At 52.3% G+C, this 22,894-nt stretch overlaps 1 protein-coding gene and 1 long non-coding RNA gene across 3 annotated transcripts in view; both read right to left on the reverse strand.

Moving 5' to 3' along the window:
- Positions 1 to 132: 132 nt before the first annotated feature.
- LOC139178186 (uncharacterized) lies at positions 133 to 10,818 on the reverse strand. Its single transcript, XR_011562572.1, has 2 exons — positions 10,039 to 10,818; positions 133 to 5,155 (listed from the first exon to the last, which is right to left on the reverse strand). It is a non-coding gene; the product is annotated as an uncharacterized lncRNA (long non-coding RNA).
- A 3,820-nt stretch (positions 10,819 to 14,638) lies between these two features.
- The window catches only part of BLM (BLM RecQ like helicase), a 92,605-nt gene continuing 84,349 nt past the window's right edge, over positions 14,639 to 22,894 (reverse strand). For both annotated transcript variants that reach the window (XM_070775159.1, XM_019983900.2), the window contains 3 exons: positions 21,004 to 21,126; positions 18,884 to 19,085; positions 14,639 to 14,980 (listed from right to left, as the gene is read on the reverse strand). In XM_070775159.1, the coding sequence (XP_070631260.1) occupies positions 14,803 to 14,980; positions 18,884 to 19,085; positions 21,004 to 21,126 (503 nt within the window). In that variant the 3' untranslated portion in view covers positions 14,639 to 14,802. The remainder of the gene's footprint in view (positions 14,981 to 18,883; positions 19,086 to 21,003; positions 21,127 to 22,894) is intronic.

Below are 22,894 nucleotides of genomic sequence, written 5' to 3' on the forward strand. Positions count from 1 at the left end.
ACATTCTTGGTTTCCCCTTTCCATACCACTGTGAACACTCAGCTCTCTTGTCTTCTGGTCTTGAACGTTGCTGTGGAAGAATCTGAGGTTGTCAACCAAAAAAAAAAAAAACCAAAAAAACCCAGGGAAGACTACAAGTAAGAAAAGAGTTTATTTGGGGTCTTAAGAAGCTTAAGTCAGAAGAGATAGACTTGGGTAAAACTGAGTGTTCAGGAAAGAGGAAGAGTTGGGGGCTTGTAAAGACAAAAGCCACAAGGCTGGACTCTGACACAAGAAAGGAAATTATTTATACTTAAGGGATGGGCTGTCATGAGTTATTTTAGGGTAAGTAGTTATTTTAGGGTAACAAGTATCTGGAGTTTCTGGAACATGGGCAGATGTGTTGAGTAGATTCCATTTGGGCCGTGTGTGGGTGCTTGGTTGCTCAGTCGTGTCTGCCTCTTTTCAACCCCATGCACTGCAGCCCAGGGCTTCCCACATGGTCCTAGTAGTAAAGAACCCGCCTGCCAATGCAGAAGACATGAAAGATACAAGTTCGATCCCTGAGTGGGGAAGATCCCCTGGAGGAGGGCACTCAAGTGTTCTTGTCTGGAGAATCTCCATGGACAGAGGAGCTTGGCCAGCTACAGTCCATGGGGTCGCAAAGAGTCGGACGAGACTGAAGAGACTTAGCACGCATGCACAGACTGTTGCCTGCCAGGCTCCTCTGTCTATGGGATTTTTTTTTTTTTTTTTTGTCTATGGGATTTTCCAGGCAAGAATACTGGAGTGAGTTGCCATTCCCTTCTCCAGGGGATCTTCCCAACCCAGGGATCAAACTCTGTCTCCTGCATTGGCAGGCAGATTCTTTACCACTGTGCCGCCAATTAACAACGCTGTGGTAGTTTTAGGTGAAGAGTGAAGGGACTCAGCCACACATACACATGTATCTATTCTCCCCCAAACTCCCCTCCCATCCAGGCTGCCACACAACATTGAGCAGAATTCCCTGTAGTTCAATAGTAGGTCCTGGTTAGTTATCCATTTAAAATGTAGCAGTGTGTACCTGTCCATCCCAAACTCACTAATTGTCGCTTCCTCCCCTCTCCCCCAGCATCCTCCACCATAATGACATGCCTTAAAGGTGGAATTCAAAAAGAAGTGATACAAATGAGCTTCATTACAAAACAGAAAGAGACTCACAGACTGGAGAACGAACTCCTGTGCTCTTTTTCCACTCCACTCATCTTACTGACGTTTCTCTCTCCTCAAGCTATTAGTTTCAAGGAAGCTGCCTTTGATCCTCGGCCCCATCCCCTTCCAACCATGCCCTCATGTGATTTCCTTCCCTTTCCTGGTGGTTGGCAGGGTGGCCTTGCAAGTTCTTTTCATCTTGCTCAGTTAATTCAAGCATCTCCTGCAAATGGTCCACTTCTCACTCGGGAACCACGCTGCCTTCCCCTGGAAGGATGGTTTTGAGGGCTGTGTTGTTCTCAGTTTTTTGGGAGCCCCAAGTGTGCAGGGGTTGGGGGAGAGGCCCCCCTTGCTCAAGGCACGGGTCTTCTGTTTCTTGCCCTTCACATACCCTGCACCCCAGACCCCCTCTGGCCAGCCAGGCCTGTGTCCTCCTCCTGGGATCCATGAGATCGGGGGGCCCTGGAGTCCTCTGCTGGAGACTGTTTTCTTAGCGTGTTGATTCATCTCTCATAATCTGTCATTCTTGTTCACGTTGTCAGGTACTGGGGTAGGGAGAGTCTGTGTTCTCCTCTCAGTCTGCCATCTAAAGCCTGAACTCCTCTCCTAGGCAGTCTCTTTGAAAGCAATTTAAAAAATATATATTTTTATTTTATTCTTTACCATCTGAGCCACCAGGGAAACTTCAGATGGAAAAGAATCCACCTGCAATGCATGAGACCTGGGTTTGATCCCTGGGTTGGGAAGATCCCCTGGAGAAGGGAATGGCAGCCCAGGAAATTCCAAGGACAGAGGAGCCTGGCAGGCTACAGTCCATGGGGTCGCAAAGAGTTGGACACGACTGAGTGACTAACACTGTTATTTTATTTATTTTTCTGGCTGCCTCGGGTCTTAGTTGCATCATGCAGGATCTAGTTCCCTGACCAGGGATGGGTCCCCTGTGTTGGGAGCGAGGAGTCTTAGCCACCGGACCACCAGGGAGGTCCCTGGGCGGCCTCTTAACGCAGATCTCCAGGCCCTGCTCACCCAGAGGCCCAGAGCCTCAGATTCTGTGAGTCTGGGTGGGACCTCTCCCTCTCCACTCCGAGAGAAATGGGTGGACAGGCCAGGGTTGAGGACTGCTGAGTCATCTACCGGGGTCATTTGCATTTTCGTCAAGTTAAAAGAATGTGGCTCTGATTATGTAAAATCACATATCTATAAACATATCACAGTTTTGGAATGTCCTAACAGATGGGCATATTGGATCATTCGTTCTAATGATGAGGCCACTGAGGCCCAGAGAGGGGAAGTGACTTGCCCAAGGTCACCCAGCATGTCAACAACAGGTCTGAAGACATGGAAATGCCAATCCCAAATGTGGGACCTCGGGAAGAGGGTAGCCCACCTCGAGGGCAGGAAGGTCTCTGCCTGTAGCAAGAGCAGCTCCCTTCCCACCTCGGGGCCTTGGAGAGAAGATATGGGTGTGGCTCTTCCCTGGGGGCATCGCTGGCGAGGGTGGCCAGGCCAGGAGGCACACCGCCAGTCCAGGAAGAGTGACCCCACTTCTCCTCCTGCCTGCCTCACCCCATCACCCACTGCCCCAAAGCCACGCTCTGCACATGAGTCCCAGATCTGGTCAGGACCATGGGCCGGGCGGCAGGTTGAGCCGTCCTGGTGAGAAAGCAGCCTCAGAACAAGTGGGGAACCTGGGATGAGGGCTGGAGAGGGGCTGGTCAGGCCTTTCTGGGAGGGATGCCTGCTGGCCCAGGGAAGGGGCTGCCGGCGCAGTTGGGCCATGACCAGGCAACACAGCTTGACCATCCATCAAGAGGATGGGCCTGGCAGTCCAGTGGTTAAGACTCTGTGCTTCTACTGGAGGGGGCACAGGTTCGATTCCTGGTCAGGGAAGGTTCCTGCCTGCTGAGTGGCTTGACTGAAAAAAAATATATACATAAGGATGGGACAGGACCCTCAGGCATTTAGGTCAGCCACGCCGGGTGTCCTGGGTATTATCAGCCCCCGGCCTTTTTCCTCCCGGGCTTGCTGTAGAGCCAGGAAGCCCATGCACAGGGTGATGTGGTTAAGGCTGGCTGCAGCAGCAGCTGTGTTGGTGCAGCCCGAGTTGGCACCTCCTCCCCGGGCGCCCTGTGTGTGATGGAGTCCTGCTACGGGGTTACGTCCCTGTACTTCCCAGAGCGCAGCGAGCGCAGTGCAAGCCCCGGCCTCCCTCATGATTCACATATTCCCTGGGACATTCGCATGCTCCCTGGGACTCTGGCCAGCCTGATGACATCGGGCAGCCTGGGGAGAATCTGGACCCAACCCTGCCTGCTTTGATGGTTCCACCGCCTGCCTCAGGGACAAGCAGGACTCTCTCGAAGGTGGTGGGGAGGGTAGATTTCTGTAAAGGTGCTCTCCTGAGCTCAGAACAGGAGGTCTGTTTTTTGTATTTTTGCGAGGAGTTGAAAAGGAATCTCGCCATTCACCATAACAGAGCTGCGGCTGAGTTTCTCTCTGGGATGTCTCTGCTCTTTCCTTGCTCAACACGCCCCCCACCCTGTCCTTTCCCACTCCCGCCTGACCTGGAGTCCCCTCTACTGTTCAGCTTCAGCCCTCTGTTTGCACAGCTCTTACCACAACTGGGGGTGCTGACAGTGGCCCCCCGAGGGTGCCCCAGGGAGTGTATGAATCACGAGGGCAGCTGGGGCTTGCATGGGGCTCGCTGCACTCTGGCAAGTACGGGGAAGTGACCCCGAGGCAGGACCAGAGACTGTGCGCACCTTGCTCTGCAACTCCTTGGGCGGTTTTAGTCTGACTGCACCACGGACTCCAAGCACCTCTCCACACCCGACCTCCCAGCTGTCCCAGCCAGCCTGCCTAGCTTGCCATCCGCTGGGTTTGTGACAGGGCAGCTCCACTCCCTCTTCTCCAAGTCTTGTCTCCTCCTTGACATCACAGGCAGCTGGTCATTATGCCCAATTGTCATCAGACATTTTTGCCTGGGGTTTTACACTTTCTAATTTGCTCTCATTTTTAATTTTTTGGCTGCACCACAGCATGCTGTGTGCCAGTGGCAAGTGACTGAGCCCTTGAGCCTCAGTGTTCTCATCTGTAAAATAGGAGTATCCTATATAATAGCAGTATCCTAGGGCTTCATCGGAGAAGGCAATGGCACCCCACTCCAGTACTCTTGCCTGGAAAATCCCATGGATGGAGGAGCCTGGAAGGCTGCAGTCCATGGGGTCGCTGAGGGTCAGACACGACTGAGCGACTTCACTTTCACTTTTCACTTTCATGCATTGGAGAAGGAAATGGCAACCCACTCCAGTGTTCTTGCCTGGAGAATCCCAGGGACAGGGGAGCCTGGTAAGCTGCCGTCTATGGGGTCACACAGAGTCGGACACGACTGAAGTGACTTAGCAGCAGCAGCAGGGCTTCATAGGTGGCTCAGGGGTAAAGAATCTGCCTGCCAAGTAGGAGACACAGGTTCAACCACTGGGTCAGAAAGATCCCCTGGAGAAGGAAATGGCAATCCACTCCAGTATTCTTGCATGGAGAATCCCATGCACAGTGGAGCCTGGCAGGCTGCAGTCCATGGGGTCACAAAGAGTTGGACGTGACTTAGCGACTAAACTACAACAGTGCGTTGGATCTTAGTTCTCTGACCAGGGATCAAACCCACCCCCCCCTGCATTGGAAGTGCCGAGTCTTAAGCACCAAACCACCAGGGAAGTCCCGCTCTCATCATTTTATAGCGGTGAGTCCTCTCCTCACTGTGAAGAAGGCTTGGTTCTCAGGGAAGGAGATGCAGAGCTGAGCTGCTCCCATATTCTTCCTGGGTCTTGGTTTCAGGGACTCCCTGTGTGTTCCTCGGAGGGGCTATACTGTCCAGGGAGTCTGCTGAGGACTTCTTCAGCCTCTGAGGCAGGGTCTCTGGACCTTCCAGGTGTGCTGGCCTCTCTGACCATCTGATGAAGGTCTTGGCCCCTCTCCCAGAAATCTGCACAGATATACAGAAATAATACATACACTTTAGGGGTTTATACATCCTCTGCCATCCATCCCTGGATCTTCCAAGGGCTCCTAGAGTCTGCATGGAGACCTCTTATGTTAGGAGGTGCTGTCTGCCACTCTCTAGAACCCAGAGTCTGGCTGCTTATGATGGTTAGAGGGCTGGATGCTTCCACACCTGAAGGAGCCTTCTTTTACTGAGAGAGCAATTTCAAAAAAAGAACAGGTTTCGGGGGGCTTCCCTGGTGGTCCAGTGGGTGAGAATCCACCTGCCAGTGCAGGGGACATGGGTGGGATCTCTGGTCCAGGAAGATCCCACGTGCCTCGGAGTAACAAAGCCAGTGCACCCCAACTACTGAGCCTGAGCCCTACAGCCCCGGTTCCACAACAAGAGATGCCCCTTCAATGAGAAGCCTGAACTCGGCGACTGGAGAGTGCCCTTGAGCAGCAACAAAGACCCAGCACAGCCACGGGAAAAAAAGAATCAGGTTGAGAGTGGCTGAGCCCTCTGTGAGAGCGAAGTCCAGTGTATTCACCAGTCAACTTCTGCACAGATACATGCAACAGAAAACACAAACATAGGGGGGGTCCATGCCCCAGTACCAACAGTTCATGTTCAGTGAGTGCCAGGCATGGCACTGCCTGCCGACCATGCATTATCTCATTAAACACTCATCAGAGTAAATCTCACAGGGGTTATGCTCTTATGAGCACTCTGAGGCGCAAAGAAGTTAAGGAGCTTACTCGAGGTCACACAGTAAATTGTTTCAGTTGGCCTCTGACCTCAAGCACTCTGACTCCAGAACCACCTGATAGTCCTCATGCCTTTATGAAAGTGAAAGTGTTAGACTCTCAGTCGTGTCTGACTCTTGGCGATCCCCATGGGCTGTAGCCCGTCAGGCTCCTCTGTCCATGGGATTTCCCAGGTACGAATACTGGAGTGGGTTGCCATTCCCTTCTCCAGGGGATCTTCCTGACCCAGGGGTTGAACCCAGGTCTCCCAGATTGCAAGCAGATTCTTTACCATCTGAGCCACATTTCATAGCGGGTGGTGAAACACAGCCAGTGGGGTGGGGGCCGGGGGGCGGGGGGACTGGCCCTGTCCTCTCCTGAGACGTGGCTTTGGATGTTGTGGGGTCAAGGCAAGGAGAGCAGGCTCTAAGTGGATGCTGAAATGGTAATGTTCTGGAATGCCTCTGTAGCACGTTGGTGCCCCCAGCCCTGTATCACGAAGTGGTGTTTGCCTGGCTTGGAAGGGAGACAGAACTCCACTTCCCCCTGCAAATTTGGGTGGTGATGTGACCCCATTTGACCTCACAGGCTGGCAAAGCCTGCGGAACATCAGCCTACACTCCTTTCTAGTGCTTTTAAGTTTCCCTTTACCTCCAGTGCTCTCTGCAAACTGCCTGTGGGAAACCATGTTCCTGTCCCTGCTTCCTTGGTGAAGGCAGACTTGGGCGCTGGAGGAGCTTTTTCATGAGGCCAGACCACTTCCTGCAAATGGCTTTCCCACCCATGCATTCCTAAACACCCTCCGGAGGCTTCCGGCCCACCCGACAGGCTCAGCTGACGTTGCGGGGGAAATCAAAGCTGAAAGAGGTTGCCTTGGACTTCCCTGGTGGTACTGTGGATAAGAGTCCACTTGCCAATGTAGGAGACACAGGTTCGATCCCTGGTCCGGGAAGATGCCACATGGCGCAGAGCAACTAAGCCTACATGCTGCAACTACTGAGCCTGTGCACCTGGAGTCTGTGCTTTGAAACAAGAGAAGCCCGTGCACCACGACCAGAGAGCAGCCCCCACTCACCACAACCAGAGAAAGCTCAGGGGCAGTGGTGAAGACCCAGCACAGCCTAAATAAATAGATAAGAAAGAGGTTGCCTTGCCGACAGCCCAAAGCTACATTTCCAGCAGCCGAAGTTTGTATTCACCCTGAGGGCTGACTCCCGGGGCTCTCCCTCTGCCCGAGGCCAGCGGTTCTCAAAATGTGGGCCCCGGGGAGACTGATGGCCTCAGCATCACCAGGGAGCTTGTTAGAAATGCAGACCCTTTGGCCTCTCAGCCCAGATCTTCTGAATCAGAAACAGTGTTTACCCCACCCTCCAGGGATGCTGAAGCTTTGAGAACCGCTGCCCTGGGCTTCTGCCTTCTCCGCTGGGATGAAGCTCTGCACACATATTGATGATTGAAGGTTGAATTCCAAGCCCTCCCTGCATCGTGGTCCTCCCCAAAGCCTTCCCCATAAGACAGTGAAAACTCCACGTGCAGAGGCTAGAATGGGGAGCTAGAAGCAGACGCGGGTGGTTGTACGAACCTTAGCAAGCGGTGAATGGTGCACCTCCGAATCAGTAAACAGGGAAATCAGCTAGTTTTCTGAAAACAAACAAGACACTGAGAGCCAAAAACAACAACGCACACATACAAAAGGAAATGTAAGTGAATACCGAGGCCAAGAAAGTTGAGAAAAGTTGAAAGTGTTAGCTGTTCAGTCATGTCTGACTCTCCTTGACTCCATGGACCATAGCCCGCCCGGCTCCTCTGTCCCTGGAATTCTCCAGGAAAGGGTAGTGGAGTGTTACCATGTCCTCCTCCAGGGGATCTTCCCAACCCAGGGATCAAGCCCAGGTCTCCTGCACTGCGGGCGGATTCTCTACTGTCTGAGCTACCGGGGAAGCCACTGAAGCCAACTGGAAGGCAGCTTTCACTTCGTGAAGCCAACAGACGTGGTGAGGGGGGAGTGTCCCCACAGGCCTGGCAGTGCCAAATGGGCAGCGAGATTCTAAGATCCAGCAGGCCCCAGGCCCCGGTCCCCATCCTGCTATCTTACCCACCATGGGGAGGGGAGCCTGGGCAGGCACCTTCGTATCGGCCCCTTCGCCCACTCATGCGTGAATATCATCTGGCGCCTGCTGTGTGCCAGGTCTTCTCAGCCAGAACCCTGGTCTGGGGCAAAGCACAGACCTCAGCTAAGGACTATGGGGGGAGTGGCAGGACTTGTAGGGTGGGGGTCCTTGCAAGCCATCTGGGGTCCTCTTCTCCTTGCCCCTGGGCACCACCCTCTCCTTGAGCCAGAGTTCCACTGTGCTCCTGGTTGTCACCTAGTCAGGAGACCCAGCCCAAGGCACTTGTCCCCTAGAAGCGAGAAGGATGGCCAGGTGGGGAAGTGTTGCTTTCTGTTCAGGAATGGGCAGGGTGGCCCCATCGGCAATGGCCAGACCCTGGGCTCCCCGGCCTGGAGGCCATGGGGCCACTCCAGCCTCAGCACCCTGTGCAAGTTAAAGTTCACTGACATCTGTTGGCTTTGCTTGATCCTGGCTGGTGCCGGCCCTGGGCAGGGGCATGCTCGTTCCTGGCCCCATGGCCCGTTCCTAGTCCACTGGAGGTTCCGACCCCACCATCCCCAGCCCTCCTGAGCAAAACTGAACCCCAGAGTGTCTGAACCCCAAAGTGTCCCTTGCTTTCTTCTGATTATAAAAATGATACAGGGCTTCCCTGGTGGTGCTCAGTGGCAAAGAATCTATCATGCCAAGGTGGGAGACACGGATTCAGTCTCTGGTCCCAGAAGATCCCGCACACTGTGGAGCAACTGAGCCCATGTGCCACAACATCTGAGCCTGTGCTCTAGAGCCCGGGAGCTGAGCCCATGTGCTGCAGCTAGTAAAGCCCGTGTGCCTAGAGCCTGTGCTCTGCAACGAGAGAAGCCACCAGCATGAGAAGCCTGCGCGCTGCAAGTAGAGAGTAGCCCCTGCTCGCAAAAACTAGAGAAAAGCCTGTGAAGCAACAAAGACCCAGCCCAGCCATAAATAAATAAATAAGGAAGTCTCAAAATTTAAAAAAAAAAAAAAAAATACAGAGCTTTTTTGTAAAAAATCAGGCAATTCAGAGAAGTAAAAATCATCTCAATCCCACCAACTGTTAATATTTTGGTGAGCAACCCTTTATTTAAACACATACACACACACAGATAAAGTGACAAAATCTTTACTAGCGATGTTGTTCTATAGCCTGCTTTAAAAAAAAATAACAAAAACAAAACGAGCTGTCGTTTAAGATGTCAATGCCAAGAGGGCTATGCCTATGACATGGCCCTTCCTGCAGACCATGAGGGACCCGGGGTCCCGGGCTGGGCAATCGGAGGCAGGGACTTACAGCAAAGCAATAGAACCCTGTTTGGCTCCTCACATATGTGCTGTGAATGATTTTCTAGGTCAATCAGCACAGCGTTCATTACATGCTCTTAAATATAAAAAATAAATTAGCACAGAGCTGGCTTTGTTGGTGGGGTGCTGGTGTGGCCTTTGGGGATTACTTGCCAAGCTCAGAGGAGGCCACGTGGGCTGCACGGACCACCATCACGCGCACACCAGGCACACCCCATACTTCGCAGGATATGGTGGACCCGGGGCTCCCAAACTGACCCCTCGGGCAACACAGCCTCTTCCTGCCTGGGAAGGGCAGGGTCTGTTGGTGTCCCTGGGTGGGAGCACCATCTCTGGGATGTCTTCAAAGCACGTCAACAGCCCCTGTCCCCACCCCGTGTCCCCTCCTTGCCGGTGGGATCTGGCTTCTCCTGCCACTTGTTACCCCGAGGACTGCTGCTTCTCTTCCTGGACAAGCATGAGCCTCCTGCCTCTCTGCTGGCGTCTGGCCTCACCCGCCTCAATCCTTTTCTGACCCTGTGATCAGAGTCATTTCTCAAACACAAATTGGATCATGTCTCTCTGGCTTCAGAGCCTTCCCCGGGGACAGGTCCCCACTCCTCAGCCAGGACCATCGCGGCTGGCTCGTCCACCTCCCGCCCTTGATTGGCTCGTCCTTCACCCCAGGGCGGCCCCCTCTCGGTCCAGGCTCCATCACACCTCCTGCCTTTACCTCTGCGGCTCCCCGGGGTCTCCTCCTCCTGTTCTGAATTCCTACTCATTCTCCAAGGCTCGAACTTCAGGCTGGACTAGGTCTCCCTTGGGGCTCCCGTGGCACCCCGTTCACCCAGTGCTGCTTCTCCTCTCCTTCCCCAGTGGTGAGTGAGCACGGCTTCCCTCTCTGATTGTGAAATCGCCCAAAGCCACGGCCATGCGGGGGTCTCTGGTTTCAGACCGGCAAACATTTGCGGGGCCTCTGACCAGAGGATACCATCACCACCTTGGGCGGCAGGGCCGGCTGTTAACGATTCCCATGCAGATGAGAAGCTGAGGCTCAGGAAGGCCAGGGGGCTTGCAAAGGTCACTCAGCGCGTGTGAAACGAGCAGGGCCGCGGGGCTGGGAGCTGGGACCAGCGGTGACGAGTGGATGGTGGTCCCCCACCGCCCCTCACCCCCACCACGGTCCCTCGTGGCGGAGCGCGTGCAGCTGCAGGTGGCGGCCCTTGGGGCTGGCGAGGGCGGCCTGCTCTCAGCTGTAACTGTCAAACCACGGCCGCCACAGACGTTCACACTTCCGTCTTGAGGTTGATGGGGTTCCCTGTCCCTCGGGTCACAAGATGCTTGGGGCCCTTGCTGGGGAAGGGTGCTGGGTGTGAGCGGGACTCCAGCCACAGGGCTCATTTCTCAGACATGCCTCCTTCCAGGCTAGGGTTCCAGACCTCTCCTCCTGAGAGCAGTGAAGACCACCAGGTCCTGTCGCCTACCGTGTGCCCAGAGGTGTGTGGCTTATTCCTGCCCCTCAGAGGGGACCTGCGTGCTCTGCTCCCGCCCAGAGCTGGGCCGGGGACCCCGACCTCTGTGGGGGCTTGAGGCTCCTGCCAGTGGCCGAGCCCCTGGGGCCGCGTGTGTGGGGGACCCAGGGGGATAGATGGAGCCCCACTGCGGGGGCGTCCATATCCAGAGTAGGCTGAGGGGCCACCCTAGTCACTGACGGTCACCACAGCCTCTGTGGGATGGGGCACCCATGCAGCTGAGCTGTTATGACACCAAAACCCCATCACCCACACCTCTGAGCAGCAAGGACGAGCCTCAGACCCTCCTCCCTACTTGGGAAACGCCTCCCTGCCCGAGGGTCTGCGGACTCAAGATTCCGCTTCTGCCCAGCCTCTCATCCTGTCCTCTGTCCTCTGCCCAGAACAGAGGCCCCATGGCCCACTCCAGCCCCTATGGGATTTTGTTCCCTCCTTCCTTTCTCTCTCGCCGACAGGGAACATAGGTCTGGCTGAGGAAAGCTGTTCTGAGGGTGGAGAGGACAGGAGAGTAAGTGGTTTTTGAAAAGCAGGAGCTTTCTAAAGGCCAAGGGTGCTGGTTCGAGCTGCTCTGGTGATGCCTGGCACAGCTGTAGAAGCTGAGCCCTTGATGCCTAGCCAGTCGGGGCTGGGTCCACGGCCTGGGGAACCTAGCAGGGGCCGGTTGAGGCTGGGGTCCCCCGAGCGTGTCCCACCGGCCTGCTTCTCCGAGTCCTGTCTGTGCAGCTATGTAGGGGACATGACTGCTGTCCTGAGGGGAAAGTGATGCCTCTTGGGGTCTCCACTGAGGGCCCAGGGGCAATGGCCCCCTGCTCAGAGGCCTCCACCAGGGTGGGAGCCCCAGAGTTCACTGAGATTCACCCCAGCATCAACCCAGACTGCTGCTCAGAGGAAAGCCAGGCTGGGGACCCAGCAAGCCTCTCGGCACAGGGTGGGCCCTGGGGGCTTCGAGCAGCTCCAGGCTGTAGGAAGAGAGGCAGTGTCTTGAGCAGAACGAGGGGGCCTGGACCACAGCCTCTGCTTTCTCTTCTGGAGAAAAACCACAGTTCAGCTGTGCTGGCTGATAAGCTCTGCTGCTTCTGTGCCTCGAGCCTGCCCCAAGGTTCTGAAGTTTTGAGCCCTAGGGTGGTCCTTGGGGCTTTGGGAGGGAAAACGGGCTGGGAGAGGAAGCTGGATTGTCCAGGGAAAGAGTACAGACCTGGATTCCTTATAATTTAGCATCGAAACTGGAGCGTTTTCAAGAATTGAAAGGGAGTTGTCTTATTACACCAGGGCAGCAGATACCAATTGGGACTCCTCAGGGCAAACCGAGACATATGTTACCCTACTTACTAGCATTTCTGAGCTGTGTGCATTTGGGCAATTACATAACCTCTCTGAATTCCAATTTCTGCATAAAGGCTGATCCTGTGTGCCTGCCTCCCAGGGCTGGTGGAGGGAATGTTGTTGTTTAGTTGGTAAGTCCTGTCCAACTCTTTGTGACCCCATGAACTGCAGCACACCAGGCTTCCCTGTCCTTCACCATCTCCTGGAGTTTGCTCAAACTCATGTCCATTGGGTTGGTGATGCCATCCAACCATCTCGTCCCCTGCTGTCCCCTTTTCCTCTTGCCCTTGCTCTTTCTCAGCATCAGGCTGTTTTCACATCAGGTGGCCACAGTATCGGAGCTGAGGGATTGAAGGAGGCCATTAAGTTATGTGAAAATGCCTGAACAGCCCTCAGCATAGACTGGGCTCTCCGTTTGTTCTCTTTCAGAGAGGAAGGGGGCTCCTTGTCCTCGGAGGGAAGCAGGGACCTGTCACTCTCTGGAGGGACTTCTCGTGGGGAGCGGCCAGGGAAGGCGTGCATGCAGCTGGACAGTCAGATTCCAGTCTTCGCTGTGCCTTCCCGCAGGGTGACAGTGCGGCCCCAGGACTGCCCCATCCTCAGGCCGACCTGTACCTGGGGACGGCGGGCCAGTGAAGGGTCCTAGGCGGCAACTCCCTTGTGGACTTGTCCCCTCCCCTCCTCCCAGGTGGTGGTCTTTGGTACTCATGGAGGACCCCTCCCAGCACCTGGCCTGAAGTGGCTTTGCTTTCTGCCAGAGGTCCCAGTTTTGGCTGAGAAAGCCTGTGTACTTCTGTTCTCTGAGGTTGCCCTGTATGAACACAGCTGTTTTCTGGGAGGTCCAGGAAGAATTTAAGGAGGCTGCCTGCACTTCCTGCGGCTGCTCCTGGGGACTGAGAAATTGACCAGAACCTGTGCCAACCCAGCATTTTGAACGAGGTGGCGAGGTGGGTGTGGGACCTGCCTCTGCCCCTTGACCCCGGGCTAGCCTGAGGTCTCCAGGCCCCAGGTTCCTGCAGGGAGTGCCTCCTCTGGGCTTGATGACAGGCATGGGTGGTGCTGCCCTGCTCAAATCCTCTGCATTTCACCCCAGGGCCCCCAGGCACCACCTCTGCCTGCCCCCTCCCCTCCACTGCCCTGGGAGCCCCTGAAGGCAGAGTGGGCACTGTGGAGAGGACAATTAGCTGAGTCTGGACAGAGGTGCCCAGTAGAGGACTGAATGAGTGCGGTCAGAGCTGGGAAGCAGTCCAGTGTGTGGCACACTCTGCATGGAGGCTGCCCCCACATTCCCTCTGTCCCCAAAGCCAGAGCTGCTGCAGGCGGAAGGTGCCAGATGCCCAGGTGCATGGTCAGCTCTCCATGGAGGCCTCAGGCCAGCAACATGAACCCTGCAGTCCAGACCACTGGCTACTTTGTTCTCCACTTCCTCCTCTCACCCCAAGGAGGCTCTTCCCGCCACCTGAATCAGGACTTGCCAGAAAAGTGGTTTCTGAAGAGGTCAGCTCCGGGAGGCATCTGGATCTAACAGCGCATGGCCCTCAGCAGACTTCTGCCTCCCAGTCTCCTCCATTAAACGAAGGCCCAAGGCCTCAGTGGCAGGGGGTAGGCATGGAGCTCCGAGGGTGACCCCTTGGGGTGGGTGCAGGGTCGGCCTCAGCGTCATCTTCGGGCCAAGGCCGCAGACTCCCAGCCAACTCCTTCTTTAACAAGTTTGGCCCAGGCAAGGGCTCCCCAGCTCTATCCTCTTGACAAAGGACAAGAAGTGGGGTACCCAACAGGTGTCACCAAGATTACACGATAGCTGAGAAAAGATGTCTCCAAAAATGAGGGGCTGGAACTGCAAGAAGAGGTGCCAAAATCCCACTGTAAGACTTTCTGGCTGATCAGCCAGTTCAGGGAGGGTCTTGACAAGTAAGGCTTCTTTGATGCTAAAGGAAGACACCAGTATTAATACATGTTTTCACACAGAACTTCTGACCCTTCTCTTGCAGACCCCAGATTTATCATCTAGGGCTGACAATTTCATAGGCAAATGAATGGCAACTTGTTGTTCTAACTGATATTTTAAACAAGGGTGATTGAGCATTTTTCACATATTTGTGGGCTGTTTGCATTTCCTCTTCTGAGAACAGCTTATTCACATCCTTTGCTCATTTTTCTACTAGCTCGTCTTTTTTTCTTAATGATTTGTAGGTACTCTTTATATATTATGGATATGAACCCTGTGTGGTGCGTTTTCTTCCCTTTTTTCTGTCATTTACATTTTAATGTTGTTTATGTTGTCTTCTACAAAAAGTTTTACAGTTTCAAGCTGTCCCGTTTGAATCTTTCCCTCTGGCTTCTGTGTTTCATGTCGTGCTTAAGATTTCTCTCAATGAGATGATTCAGCTGCTGGTTCAGACATTCTGAGAAACAACGGCCACAGCGTTTGCAGTGGCAGCAAATTGTGCATGTATTTCAAAAGAAAATAAGAAAATGTTTATTGTAAAAAGCCAGAACTGTCACCCCGAGCATTTATTTAAATATTAATAGATATGGGTAAAAATTTACAAATGGTATAACGAAACTAACAGCTTTATATTCACAGATGGTCAGATGCTGACAAACAAGAAATGAGATCTATGTACATTGAGATTTGGTTGTTACGAAAATGCATATGAAGGCTTCAGAAATGGTCTATTTATAGGCTTTGGTGGAGCCATAATCCCCAGTTTCCTACTGACTCCTGATGCTGCTTGAGAACTATGCGAAGTGGAACTGGGTCCGATTATGTTGGAGGGTTTAGTTTTAGAAGGTATCCTTCGGCATGTGTTGGACCCCCTAAAATGTGACAAAGAAAAGAGAAGTAAAATGTCAAATGAAACCAAAAGCGAACAGTCATTTTTATCCTAACCTGCATTATTGTGATTTAGTTGCTCAGTCATGTCCCAGCTCTTTGCGACTCTATGGACTGTAGCCCACCAGGCTCCTCTGTCCATGGGATTCTCCAGGGAAGAATACTGGAGTGGGATGCCATTTCCTTCTCCAGGGGATCTTCCTGACCCAGAGATCAAACCCGTTTCTCCTGCTTGTCAGGCAGGTTCTTCACCACTGAGCCCCCAAGGAAGCCCTTTAACCTGTATGCACTGTATAATCCATGCTTTTCCTTGGTGTGACATGTCTCTCCATTTCTGGCCTATGATGGCCCTGGGGTAAGGTAAGTTTCCTTTGCAATTCAAGGAATAAAGGACTGCTGCCCTTTACACACACTTGTCCTAGACGTGTCTTCCTAAAATGTCAAGGCCTCTCTGACTTGAGCCCAGCCCCAGCTGCCTTCTCTCTCCTCTCCAGTCTTTCCACCCGCCCCTCCAGACATCTGAGCTGAGATTCACATTCCCCACCTACTCCAACCACACAGAAAGGTGACAGCACCTCGTCTCAGGCCCCAGCGCCTGGATGACAGGCGTGGTGGGACTACTGCACTCCCACAGCCCAGAGGAAGGGAGCTTTGTGGGTGGGCGGAGGCGGCGTGGAGCAGGGGGCCCGCCAGTCTCGGGCAGGCTGCAGACATGGCTCCTGGGCGGGAGCAGCTTAGGGCTGCCATGTCTTCATAGGACCCTGTTGCCAGTGGGTCGCTCGCTTGTCTACACTCCAAGGTCTGCCTGCTCTCACCTTCCACTCGCTACCTTTAAAACAGGTTGAGGAGCCCCTGCCACAGTCTACTACAGAGGCCTTCCAGCACCTCACTTCCCCCATTGATCTGAAGATAACAGCTTTTCTCTCCCCACCGAATAAACTGTTAAAAAAAAATCACAGGGCCAGTGTGTTTACAAGGCTAACAGCAGGCAGCATTTGCCACAGAAGCTTGTCCCTAAACCAGTATTTCCCGTCGCTTTGCAGCCAGGCTGAATTCCTGCCCCGTGTTAATTTCTGGTCATCAGGGCACCCAAGTGGCCCGGTGTCAGGGCCATCAGTCTGCTGATGATATTTTGGTGGGGCTGAGTGAAAAGTGGTTTTTCAACATTTTAAAACTCTTGCTCGAGGGCAGTTTTACTGCAGAACTGGTAAAGATCTGCTAAAACTAGCAGAGAAGCAGCCTTAAATCTCCCTATGCTGATTTCCTGCTGAGAAATTAAGCCCCGAGAGAAAACCTGCTGCTGATATTGATTTACAGAATGAATCTGCCAACTGCAGCCTCCATTTTCACCAGAGCCATCCATTTCACTGCCACTCAGGGCCCAGAACACAACCAGTTCATTGTGTGTTGTTCGGAAGATGTGAAACTCTGAGGGCAGGGTGGGGAGGTGAGGGCACTGGCAGGGAGCCATGTTGATCCCGTGGCCGCTCGGGGCCCCAGCCAGGTGAGCGGCCCGGACACGTGGGGAGCCACCACCTTGCAGAGTGGGTCAGTGGAAATGTGGAGAACTGGGCACGGAGACAGCGAGGCTGCTGCAGGGTAAAGCAGTATTACACAACTGCTGCTTTTCGCCAGCAGGGACTAGCAAAGAACCCTGCCGTAAACACACAGGCTAATTAAAAACCAGCATCAAAACTGTGCTGGCTTTGGGACAAGTGTGAGTTTCTCTGTGCTGCTGAGTTCAGTCACTAAGGCATATTTGCGACACCCCACAGATTGTAGCCCACCAGGCTTCCCTGTCCATGGGATTTTCCAGGCAAGAATACTGAAGTGAGATCCCTTCTCCCAGGGATCTTCCCGACCCAGGGATCCAACCTGCGTTTCTTGCACTGGAGGCAGGTTCTTGACTACTGAGCCACCAGGGAAGGCCCTTACCAGCTTAGGTTCCAGGCCACAGGGCAAAGTGCTTCCCTCCGAAAAACAACAGTTGCGACAGCACTAAGGGAGACAACGGTCTGCTTTGTTCTAAAGCGCAGCAAGAGGAGGCCATGATGGAACCTCCGCGGGCCACGTGCAGCAGTGCAAGTGCTCTGGGCAGGCCTGGGCAAGCCAGTGTCCAGCCCCACCTGTGAGACAGGGGCCAGGCCAGGGGACACAGGCCTTTCCCAGGGGAAGCTTCAGGAAGCCCCCGTGTCCTCAGCGTGAGTCCCAGGGAGTGGGACAAAGGCCTTGCAAGGTCTTCTACTCTGTGTGAGTGCCTGAGCAAATGAGTCTTTCCCCAAATGGGGAAACAAGTGAAGAAATTAAGAAAACGTCCCCACGGAAGGGCACTGGTGGGTCACTTGCACATCAAAACCCACAGAAATTACTTAGCCATAAAAATGAATGAAATCCTGCTAGTTACAATACGTGTGGACCTCAAGGGAGTGAGCCTAAATGAAATAAATCAAATACTCTATGATCTCTCTCATAGATGGAACCTAAGTACATATGAATATTTAAACCAAGTTCATAGATGCAGAGGACAGACTGGTGTGGTGGTTGCAAAAGGCATGGATGGGGTGGGGTGTAGGATAAATGGGTGAAGTTTAAAGTTTAAATAGAATTAAAATAGAGAAATAAAACCCACAAAGTTAAACTAATATTTACTAATGTCTTTAATTTCTGTCCCCCGACAGAAGGATTAGCACATACAAGATGTTTGTTTGCAGACTTAAGCAGAAAATGACAGCTTGTTAACACTACCTTCTTTTCTCTTCTCCACTCAATTTTTGGTCTTTATTAACCCGGAAGGAACAGAGGTAGAAAAACTGCAAGAGGAAAACACGATAGCCTGTGCAAGTTTACTGAGTTCCCTTTTCCTATGTTTCTGTCAACACCGACGGATGCTCGCCATCCCACCAGACCTGACCTAGACGGTGAGGGCAGAGGACGTTCTTGAAGAAGATGGGAAAGAGCAGGGCAATGATGAAGAGACAAAAACGCTCTTCAGATCATCACCCCGGACCTGACGACAATGCTTTGTTCCGCCTTGGTGAGCAGACAGCACCCCAGTGCTGGGGCATCCCAGCCCCGGGGGCCAGGCAGACGTGGGAACAGGGAGATGGCAGGGCTGCACTGACCTCTGCGGGGTTCCAGTCCTCACCTCTTCTCTGCTACCCTGCTAAGGTCGGGAGGCTGGCCTCCCGGCTGCTACTGAATGACAGGGGTTGTGCGGGGCCTCCAGGTGGACGCCCTGCAGATGCTGCAGCAATAAAAGCAGTGTAGCAAGTACTGGCGGGATCATAAGAGTCATGAGGAAACAAAAGCCTTTTGTTTATTCAGCTAGCGAATGACTTACGGGCTTCCCTGGCGGCTCAGTGGTAAAGAATCTGCCTGCCAAGCAGGAGATGCAGGTTGATCCCTGGGTCGGAAAGATCCCCTGGAAAAGGAAATGGCAACCTACCTCCAGTACTCTTGCCTGGAGAATCCCGTGGACAGAGGAGCCTGGCGGGCTACAGTCCATGGTGTTGCAAACAGTTGGACACAACTTAGCAACTAAACAACAACAATATGGTTTACAGTATTTTAGGTGGAAAAGTCTCTTCAGTGCAAGTGTAAAAAAAAAAAAAAAAAAAAAATTTTCCCCCCTTGAAGGTAAGGTCAAAATTGGAGCTTTTTTACAAACTAGAAAACTTCAGTGATAGTCAACCTAGGAGCAGATATAAAAATCCGCAACAAAAAAAATTTTTGTTTTGGATCAAAGCTTAATCCTGACTCCACGAGTTGGACCAGGCAACACTGAACAACGGCTTATTTTAGTGAACACTGCAAAGCAAAGCAGGGCAGCCCTGCTCCCTTCTATCCTCCCTTCCACCCGACACTGCAGACAAGGTGGCATAACCTACCCTTTCGTCCTGGAACCACTGAAACCAGTTCTTCTCCTCTTGGCTTTTTGGGAGGCTGGCATCCTTTTCCTCTTTCTTTCGTTTCTGGTTTTATTTGCAAAGTAGTGAGAAGATATGGGTGCTCCCTCATCCGACTCCTCAGGAGTGTTTTTTCTGGTGCCTCTGCTGCTGGAGGGGCTTCTCCGTGGGGAGGTGTCCTCAGCTACAAAGGACAATACAGACATTTACTGGCGATGCCGCGCTGACAGTCTACGTGCAGACGCACAGCACAGGGCGCAGTTCAGCCGAGGCCCTGCTGCTTTCCTGGAGCACCCCGCCACTTGGGTTCAACCATCCCACAAGAACCTGCTCTTCTTTTATTTCAGAAAGCCCCAAAGTCATCAATGGCAATTCAGTTTTAAAGAATGGGGGGTCAGAATTCATGAAGAAAATAACCAGAGTCAGGTTTATTAGCTCACTCTCTGCAGCCCAAGTCCCTGCTATTGTTTGTGCCATTAATCCCATTAAGCTCTCTGAAAAGTAGAAAGTGCTAACTAAAAGACAATTTATTAGTTTACATATGCTGAACATCTTCAGAGAGATAGTTACTTAGAAGTGAGTGTCGGAAAATTCTAGACTGTATTTTACTTTTCTTTGCATAATAGCTGTGAATGGTTTACATACTGTGCAGGAAATGGGCCTGTACAAAGCACACATTTGCAAAGAAGATGGTAATTTCCATAGGTATTTGCAAGCCAAGGCACTCCCAAAGCCTGAAATCTCCCCACCAACAGTGACTGGGTCTTCATTTCTGAAGGTACTTCTGGGCTGGCCTGGTTGGTTTTACCCTCGGGCTACCCTGCCTCACTGCGTGCTGGGAAGGGCGAAGAGCTCAGTCCTTCCAGCTGTGGGACTTTAGGAAAATGAAAAACCTCGCCCCTGTCCACCTCCAAATTGGGTGTGGGGAAGTCCCTGGCGGTCCAGTGGTTACGACTCTGCCCTTCACTGCCCGTGGGTCTGGGTTCAGTCCCTGCTTAGTGGACTAAGATCCCATAAGCTGCACGGCGTGGTCAAAAATAAAACAGGAAGGACTGAATGACACCAAACGGGCGAAGCTCTTCACTTAGCATCTCTCCCTCAGTAAGTGGGGTGGTCATCACGGCGATTTCTGCACAGCTGCCCTGTCTGACGTGGGTAAATACCCTCCCAAACAAGGTGCTACACTAACCAAGCGTTAAGTTCCCACCAAGAGTTCAATGTGTCTGAAGTAAGGCTTTTATGGAATAATTACCGTACAGAAGAATTAACGAGAACCTGACTCTTCGTGCCAAGGGATAAAAACGACTGTGGAGAGACAGAACGCGACTTGCTCGTTTCTCATCCCACTACCATTTCCCTCAGCCCTGGGAAGGACTGGAGTCACAGAACAGTTCTCTTGGCTCGTATGCATCACGATACCCTGGAGGCAGGCACCTGACTCCTGCACCTGACTTATCGCCCACAGCAGTCTTTGTTCTCCATTTTCCCTGCATCCACACTTTCCATCGTGATGAGCTCTGTTATCAGAGGTGCTACACGACAGGCCTCACGCAGCCTCTGGGAACGTCCATAAGGATGCACTTGCTCAGGCAGCGCCTTTCAACGCTTAGCGACAGTAGAGGCTCTCGCGTTCCAGTTACATGTTCATTTTCCAAAACATTTCAACTTAATCTTTAGACATGCTTTTCGGATAACACGTTCCTTCCTCAGATAAGGAAAGTGAAACACAAAAAGGTTATTCGTGGCCTGCCAAGGTTCACACAGGGGGATCAATCTGACCAATCTGCAACCGGCACCCGGGGGCTCCAGGGTCCTCAGGCGCTTGCTTTAACAGAATCAACAAATGCTGGGCCCATAGGCCCTCCATTGGGTCCTATTAGCAGGTCTGCTAACTGGCACCCCCAGGGGACCTAAGCACCAGTGTTCTCTATGAAGTGCCTGGCACCCCACCGGGGTCTGCTCGGAGCACTTGGATGTCAGTGTGACGAAGTGTAGGAAGCAGTGACACAACCCAGAAACCACACAACTCTCATCCAGTGAGAGGCACTGCTTAACATTAAAAGAGGCTTTTGGAAAAACACGTATTTGGCTGTATACTGAACCTGGCAATGTCCACTCAGAGTATTTCTGTAATATTGGAATCACTTCAGCACCATATTTTTCCAGTTTGTCTTCGGTAACACCATCAATTTGAAGCAAAACCTCAGGATCAGAAGATAAAGATTCTGTACATGGGCATAAAATTAGAAATTTAAATTACCACCCAGAGAAAACCCACTGGATTTATGCTCATTCACCCATTCAGCGCCTGTGTGTTAAGTGCCAACTGACTGCAGAGCGCTGGGTACACGGGCCAATTTTCTACAAAGGCAGCTAATGCCAACAGAGGCAGCAGACAGGCCCAGAGGGCAGGCGCCCACCATCGCATTCCAGCAGCAAAGGTGTGTGGTCAGGGCAGAGAATAGGAGGGGGTCGAGGACGTTGGGGCGAGCAGAGTAGGGGGGTATCCGGTCTTTGCTCTCATCCACTGTTCACATTACAAAGACGAGTCTAGTTGCAATTATGGGGATCCTTTGTTTGCAGAGAAGGCCCACATGTGTGCTTCCTTCCACCTCTGACTTTTCCCCTGCACTCCTGACTTGCATCCACTGATCAGTAAGGCCTCAAATGAATTCTCACTCCCCCCTCAACCCAAACCTGTCCTTCCTCTGGCCTTTCTGCACATGGGCGAGGCAAGTAGGCCATTAAGAGTCCTCTGAGCACAGAAGGCACGTGAGTCTTACAGCTAGACAAGTCTGTCATTGTAAATACCACTCTGGCTGCTGTATGCAAAATGGACTGCAAGGGAAAGAGGAGAAACTGGAGCCCTGAGGAAGCTGCTCAGGGGCAAGTGAGGATACTGTGAACTAGATGGAGAGAAGCAGCAGATTCGGACATGTTTTGGAGGCTAGGTCTGTAGGATTTATTGATGCACTGGCTATGGGGAGCAAGTGAGTATTCCCCACATATTTGAGTTGAGCAAAGGGTGGATTTCAAATCCGTGATTCTCGCATCATTTCTACATTTAGAGGAAAAAGAACAGACCTGTGGGACAGACCAGGGGGTTAGCAGAAGATAAAGTTAGGGAGGCAAGGAGAAATGCCGATCCCTGCAGGTTCCCTGGGGGTCCAGTGGTTAATGTTTGATCCCTGGTCACAGAACTAAGGTCCTATATGCCTCGGGGTGTGGCCAAAAAAAAAAAAAAAGAAATGCAAATCCCTGATAGAGTTTGTACTTTATCTGAAGAACTGCTGGAGCTTTAAAGAGTACTTAGAAGATTAAAATGAGTATCATGTTTATATCTGGAGTTAAGGAGTCCAGTTAAGAAACTTCAGTGAGAACCTAGGAACGAAATACAGTATTTTATTGATTCTAAGACATACACTTTTTTTTTTTTTTTTTTTGCATTTTGGCATTCCTGAGGTCAAGCTGCGTCTTACCAGTGCAGATGGTCAGATGGCAGCTGTCCAGCGGCTGTCACCGCCTGTGCACGTGAGAACATAGTCACAGCATCAGTCAACAGCACCACTGCAGTGCTGGTTCCTCACAAGTTGAGTTTAACTGCACATGAACTGTCTTCAAAAAGACTAGACTGGGATGAGCACTGAGAAAATGATGTGGGGACGTCCCTGGTGACCCAGGGGTCAAGAATCCACCTTCCCAGGCAGGGGACACGGGTTCAATCCCTGGTCAGGGAACTAAGATCCCGTATGCTGTGGGGTTGAGCCACAACAAAGACCCAAGGCAGCCAAAAAGAAAAAAATAATAATTAAAAAAAGAAAACGACTGTGAATGCAAAAAAGCTCAGACATGGAGTAATGGGGAATAAATGTGGCATTAACAAAGCAAATGATTTGTTCTGGAGGAGATGACAATTTCATAGTTTCTTGTAGGCAACAACCAAGTGCTTTACATGACTTGTGTTGCTAAGAGATGCGTGCCCATCTGTGGACA

This window comes from Bos indicus, chromosome 21 (genome assembly GCF_029378745.1).
Source record: "Bos indicus isolate NIAB-ARS_2022 breed Sahiwal x Tharparkar chromosome 21, NIAB-ARS_B.indTharparkar_mat_pri_1.0, whole genome shotgun sequence".
NCBI lineage: Eukaryota > Metazoa > Chordata > Mammalia > Artiodactyla > Bovidae > Bos > Bos indicus.